General features: G+C 47.2%; 1 protein-coding gene across 2 annotated transcripts in view; it reads left to right on the top strand.

The window, feature by feature from the left end:
* Window positions 1-7,500, top strand: part of tspan9a (tetraspanin 9a) — a 292,978-nt gene that overhangs the window by 255,662 nt on the left and 29,816 nt on the right. For both annotated transcript variants that reach the window (XM_063196897.1, XM_063196896.1), the window contains one exon: window positions 283-357. In XM_063196897.1, coding sequence (XP_063052967.1) covers window positions 283-357 — 75 coding nt within the window. The remainder of the gene's footprint in view (window positions 1-282; window positions 358-7,500) is intronic.

The raw sequence follows: 7,500 nt of genomic DNA, 5'->3' as shown, positions 1-7,500 counted from the left end.
CATCTTATCACTTCGCACCAGCTTTTCATTCTGCGTGCAATGTGCATCCCCACTTTATGACTAATGAAATTTCCATATTATTGTTTCATCCATTTGCATTTAATGATTCAGCTACTGGCATGACAAATAACTTGTACCTTTATCACCAGCCCAACAGATTGCTCATTTGTGACGCAAATGAAACTACAGTGCGTCTCTCTATTCTGCGTATGTGTTTTGTACGGTGTACCGCAGTGTTATCTAATATAGTATTGTTCTGTCTTTTTTTGTTCTCTTTTGCAGTTTTTTATTGTCTTGCTGGTGATCCTGCTGGCGGAGCTCATATTGCTCACCCTGTTCTTCGTCTACTCTGACAAGGTAAGGACAAACACACGACACCAGAAGAGAAGATGGGCACTTTCAGAAATCAGAAATGAGCCCATGCAATATATCACAGAATCACATACTACACACGCAGACACACACACACACACACTTGGACACAGACACACACACACACACACACACACACACACACACACACACACACACACACACACACACACACACACACACACACACACACACACACACACACACACACACACACACACACACACACACACACACACACACACACACACACACACACACACACACACACACACAGACACACACACACACACACACACACACACACACACACACACACACACACACACACACACACACACACACACGCACACGCACATGTACATGCACGCAAACACACAAACACACAGACACACACTCACAAGAACATGAGTGATTTTGAGTTTTAGGCAGATGGGACGTGGTTCAAACTGAGCTATCAGCCTAGCAAACCACACACACACACACACACACACACACACACACACACACACACACACACACACACACACACACACACACACACACACACACGTTATACGTATATAAATAAACTTATATATATATATGCGCCCTGACAAATGGCTCACACATGGCCATGACAGATATGTAATCTGGTGAAGGCATCTTCCTTCTTCATGTTTGTTTTTTGTGTCTCCATAATTTAAACACTCATATGTCATGGCACACTTGCTAGCAACGTCCCGGAACAAATGATTGCGCTATCTGGTTACACAATGGCAATAACTCTCCTCTCTCCACCTCCGCACACACACACACACACACACACACACACACACACACACACACACACACACACACACACACACACACACACACACACACACACACACACACACACACACACACACACACGTACACCCTTCCCCACATTGATGTGTGCACGCACACACACACACAAACACACACACACACACACACACACACACACACACACACACACACACACACACACACACACACACACACACACACACACACACACACACACACACACACACACACACACTCACACACACACCACTACACTAATGCATCCCACCACCCAGTCACCATCTATCCTCATGCCTTGTCTGATGGCGATTCTCAATAACTGTAGCAGTGTCCATGGTCTCAGTGGCGGCAGCGTCAAAGGAAAGGAACTTTTTGCCAGGGGGGTTCGAGAGGTCAAAAGGTTAAGTGTTCGCTGCTGCAGTTGCCACTCCAGAGGTCAAAGGGGTCGTCGGCTGGCGATAAACGCCGGTCACTGATGCTGGCCAGTTGGCCAGCGGGTAATTGGTGATGAGAGCTCCGATGTCCACACCCAGGGAAGCTGACATAGGGGGGGACAAAAAAGGGTCAGTTGTTCCAGGCCCCAGGGACAGGGGGAGGGGCCCAGAATTGGGTGCTCATTATATTGCATGTATTGGATGGGGGGCCCATTCAGATGAATTTGTCCTGTGGCCAGCAAAAGCTGTCAGCAGCCCTGTCCACACATAGGATCGAGCGTTCGCTCACACACACAGCCATGCTATTTTCTTTTCCTTCCCATCTTGCTCTTTATCGTTCTCTTTTGTTCTCATGCTTCTTCCTCTTTCTCTCCATCTTTCCTCTCTCCCCAGTTTCACTGTCTTTCCTTCTTTCTCACTCGCAATGTCTTTCTCACCCTCTCTTACATTTCCTTTGGTCTGGTTTCTTCACAACCTCTTTCACTTTCTTTGTCTCCTATTCTATTCTCGTCTCGTCTCGTCTCGTCTCGTCTCGTCTCGTCTCGTCTCGTCTCGTCTCGTCTCGTCTCGTCTCTTCTCTTCTCTTCTCTTCTCTTCTCTTCTCTTCTCTACTCTACTCTACTCTACTCTACTCTACTCTACTCTGCTCTGCTCTGCTCTGCTCTACTCTACTCTACTCTACTCTACTCTACTCTACTCTACTCTACTCTACTCTACTCTACTCTACTCTACTCTACTCTACTCTTCTAGTATTCTATTCTATTCTATTCTATTCTATTCTATTCTATTCTATTCTATTCTCCCTCTGTCTTCATTCTCACCCTTCTCTCCTCCCCCATCTCTCTCTGTAACTGTTCCCATGCCCCCCGGTGCCCTCCTGGTGCTGTCAGCTGCATGTGTTGGTATGTGAGGTTACAGCCTGTGTTGGGATGTACAGCCGCTCGCTGTACCCAGATCAGTAGATTAACCTCCTGGCACTGCTGGCTTTACATGTAGCCCAACAGCCCACCTCCCAGATGTATTTATATACATGTGAAGGGGTGTGTGTGTGTGTGTGTGATTGTGTGTGTGCGTGTGCGTGTGCGTGTGCGTGTGCGTGTGTGTGCGTGCGTGTATATGTGTTTGTGTGTCTGTGTCGGTGCTTTTTCGTGCGTTTGTTAGAGCATTTGAAGGATGTAGGACAGCTACTGAAGGCTGTAGAAGAGTTTTAGAAATAATGGATTAGGGTGTGTGTGTGTGTGTGTGTGTGTGTGTGTGTGTGTGTGTGTGTGTGTGTGTGTGTGTGTGTGTGTGTGTGTGTGTGTGTGTGTGTGTGTGTGTGTGTGTGTGTGTGTGTGCGTGTATGCGTGTGTGCGTGCAGGCAAGCGGGCAGGCGGGCGGGCGAGCGTGTGTGTGGTGTGTTTTACGCATCCCTGTTGCAACATAATGTTGTTCTATCTATCTCTTTTAAGCTTCGGTAAACCTTGAGCGCATGACTAGGCTGCAAGTTAAGTATTTCAAATGCTGCTCGCGAATGAAGATATCTTTTTTCTGAGCAAAGCAAGACACACACACATACACACACACACACACACACACACACACACACACACACACACACACACAAACACACACACAACCAAAGAGTATATACGCATAGCTGCACCTCTCTTTATAACGCAGTTAAGCATGCTAATAGTCTTTAGCACAGAGTTTTGGAAAGGGCACCTATGAGTCAAGCCTGCTGCTCAGTCTGTACCGAGTAAGTACTAGTTGCAGAGCCCTGCACAGGCTGATGGGTTTAGACTAGAGATGCACCGGATCCGTTTCCGGTTCCGGATCCGGCAGGATCTTAAGCAGTGGATCCGGTATCTGGCATGTTACCTGTCTGGTGCATCTCTAGCCTAGGCTTTTCAGTCAGTCTTTCACAACCTCAATCACTGCATGGAGTGAAAGCCCTTTGGAAGCGGCCGTTGCAGGCAGTGTGGCAATAAGCCAATGAGTCTAAAAAATAGTTTGAGCCAACATAATAAAAAGGGCCCACGTGTGCGAGTAGACTATATGTTTCAACCCTTTTGTAGGATCCGGTATCCGGTTCCGGATCCGGCAGGATCTTAAGCAGTGGATCCGGTATCCGGCAGGATCCTAAAAATCAGGATCCGGTGCATCTCTAGTTTAGACATTTGTCCCCATCAGCCATGGAGGATGGAGATGTTGTAAGAGATGTATCTTGACGTGTGTCAAACGCTGACTCGTCCCTGTGACCGTGGAAAGAGAGAGTTGCGCATCCGTGCAGAAGTATTATTTTTGTCAGGTGTTGTTGTTGCTGTTAGGCAGGTGAGTTTGAGAAGTCAAGGAGTCCTCGGTCTGGATGTCTGTCTCTCTGTGTGCACTTTTGACTCTATCTTGTTTTTGGTCTACTATATCTTGTCCATCTTTTCTCCCTCTCCCTCTCTTTCTCTCTCTCTCTCTCTCTTCTCTCTCTCTCTCTCTCTCTCTCTCTCTCTCTCTCTCTCTCTCTCTCTCTCTCTCTCTCTTACAGTAAAGTAAAGAGATCAAAGTTAGGATATTGATCTAAGGTTTCTGCTCAAGGATATGTAGCCCCCACCTTTCCTGTTTGTGTGTGTGTGTGTGTGTGTGTGTGTGTGTGTGTGTGTGTGTGTGTGTGTGTGTGTGTGTGTGTGTGTGTGTGTGTGTGTGTGTGTGTGTGTGTGTGTGTGTGTGTGTGTGTCTGTGTGTCTGTGTGTGTGTCTGTGTGTCTGTGTGTCTGTGTGTCTGTGTCTGTGTCTGTGTGTCTGCATGCGTGTATTAACCTTGTGTTGTTAACCGCAAGTGGATATTATGGAGAGCGTTTAAATAAATAGATTGCAGTTTTTATGAGTCTATAAATGCTGTGTATACGAGATGGAGAGGCATGGTATTAAAGACGTGCTATGTGCTGCTCTGATTACTGATACCCGGCCAAACGACTATAAAGTCAAAGTCTGTTAAAGGCTCCATCATTCAGATCATCCGACGCATGAGATAACATCTGGACATAGATGTAGCGGACAAATTCATAATCTTCTTAGAGTGTATGGGGAGATCAAGATTTAATACTATACGTAGGCTACATCGACTTACACAAGTGGGTGGGCGCGCATAGACGTGCACACACAAATAAATACACATATGCGCACACAGAACCAGCGATCCACAAATGGACGTTGTTTTAGATGGAGACATTCAAATATATCGCTGGGGTGTTCATTTTCAAAATGTAGGCTACCTTGAATTTTGGCATTGTATGAGATCATGTTGCGTTCATTGACAAATGTAATGACGGAAATTAAAAAATATATATATCCTGAAAATTGATATTGTTAGCATGAATCGTAACCTTAAACTGATGAGAAAGAAACCTTTGATGTTGCACGTATGTTTCCTCGACATCAACAGTATGTGAGCGATTGTCTCAGAATTCGCCATGACCCACCGACATGAAACAGATTCCTTTGTCCTTCGGTAGATGTGTATGAAATCAAAAAGCACAAACAATGAAGATTTCCATAGGGCTTAATTTCGAGCTTCGTTTCTTTTTTGAACAAACCAATCTGCGTATCCTGATTTTGAAAACGGCGCACGGATCAGACATTGCCTTCATTACATGTGCTATTTGATCTGAAAAAATCAGACGGCATATTTAACAAGCCTCGATTGAAAACACATGCACCCCCAAAAACACACACTCAGAGACAGGCATGGGTACACACACACGCGCGCGCACACACACACACACACACACACACACACACACACACACACACACACACACACACACACGCACACACACACACACACACACACACACACACACACACACACACACAACACACACACACACACACACATGCACACACACTCAAGCATACACACACACAGACACACACACACATGCACACACATGCACACACATGCATTCACACTCTCACACACACACACACACACACACACACGGGCATTTTGAAAGCAGGCAACAGAAATGGGGGCAGCTGAAGTTTGGCCTTGATAGTCATTATAGCTCACTCCTTGATGTGGAGAGAGAGAGAGAGAGAGAGAGAGAGAGAGAGAGAGAGAGAGAGAGTGTGAGAGAGAGAGAGATAGTTTGAGAGCGAGAGAGATAGTGTGAGAGCGAGAGAGATAGTGTGAGAGCGAGAGAGATAGTGTGAGAGCGAGAGCGACAGAGACAGGGACAGACAGAGAGACTGACTGACTGACTGACTGACTGACTGACTGTGCAGACAGACAAAAAACGGGAATGAGACAGCACGAAAAAGGTAGAGACAGAAAGCCTTTCTCTCTCTTGAAAGAGAGAACGCGTTATCACGTACTAGTGAAGACAGTCATCGAGCTGCACTCACTGCTTGCGTAGTCTCAATGGCACTGAAACAGAGCGAGAGAGGTGGAGACAGAAAGACTTTCTCTGTCTTGGTATGGAAAAAGAGAACGTGTTACCATGTACTCGTGAAGACTGTCATCACTGCTCGCGCAGTCTCGCCCACTCAAAGTAGAGTAGAGTAGAGTAGAGAGTGGTGTGCGAAGTCACTCTGACCCAGAGCGCTTGCGTTAAGAGGCTTGAGGAGATGTAATTGGCAGTGCTGGGGATCACTTTGGAGATCACACCTTGTACAGAGTGCCTCTCGTGGACACATGGCTTTGGAGATCACACCTTGCAGAGTAGAGTGCCTCTTGTGGACGGCTGGCTTGAGCACAAATGGTACTGCATGGCTGTGTTTGTGCGCTTGCCTGCATGTCTGTCTGAATGCATGCATGTACATTATCTGCATGTCAGTGTGTATGTGCACATATGTGTCTGTTGTGCGTGCGTGCGTGCAAGTGAGTGTGTGCGTGCATGCACACGTGCACGCGTGCATATGTGTTAGTGTGCGTGTGTAGGGGTTGAGAAGGGGGAGGTGCGGGTGTGTTAGTTTTACACTGCTGATCAGGGCCACTTGTGCTGTCCTGTGACTGACCCCAGCCAGAAAAGTAAATCTCTCTTTCTCTCTCTCTCTCTCTCTCTCTCTCTCTCTCTCTCTCTCTCTCTCTCTCTCTCTCTCTCTCTCTCTCTCTCTCTCTCTCTCTCTCTCTCTCTCTCTCTCTCTCCTTCCGTTCCATCTATCTCCATCCCCATCGCTCACTGTGTGTGTGTGTGTGTGTGTGTGTGTGTGTGTGTGTGTGTGTGTGTGTGTGTGTGTGTGTGTGTGTGTGTGTGTGTGTGTGTGTGTGTGTGTGTGTGTGTGTGTGTGTGTGTGTGTGTGTGTGTGTGTGTGTGTTGGTGAGCTTGAGTGAGTGGGTGACCCTCCATATGAAGGCAGCAGATGGCTGGTAGTGGAGAGAGCAGATTAGCCGGACCCATCCTTCTTACACACACACACACACGCACACACGCACACGCACACACACACACGCACACAGGCGCACACTCACACACACACACACACACACACACACATACACAAATACACACCCATCCTTCTTACCGCAGCCCCTGCCTGCACGCACGCACGCACGCACACACACACACACACACACACACACACACACACACACACACACACACACACACACACACACACACACACACACACACACACACACACACACACACACACACATCCTTCTTACTGCAGCCCCTGCCTGCCTGCCGACCTCATTCTACATCATACTTCCTCCACACACACACACACACACACACACACACACACACACACACACACACACACACACACACACACACACACACACACACACACACACACACACACCCAAACACACACACACACACACCTTTGACTCCACTAGTAAGTCATAAACAGAATAATAGACTAGAAGGCACTTCAAACAGGACGACATACACACACAC

This window comes from Engraulis encrasicolus, chromosome 4, assembly GCF_034702125.1.
Source record: "Engraulis encrasicolus isolate BLACKSEA-1 chromosome 4, IST_EnEncr_1.0, whole genome shotgun sequence".
Classification (NCBI taxonomy): Eukaryota; Metazoa; Chordata; class Actinopteri; order Clupeiformes; family Engraulidae; genus Engraulis; species Engraulis encrasicolus.
Note: the sequence above shows the minus strand (reverse complement) of the source record. Positions and strands in the feature narration are given on the sequence as shown.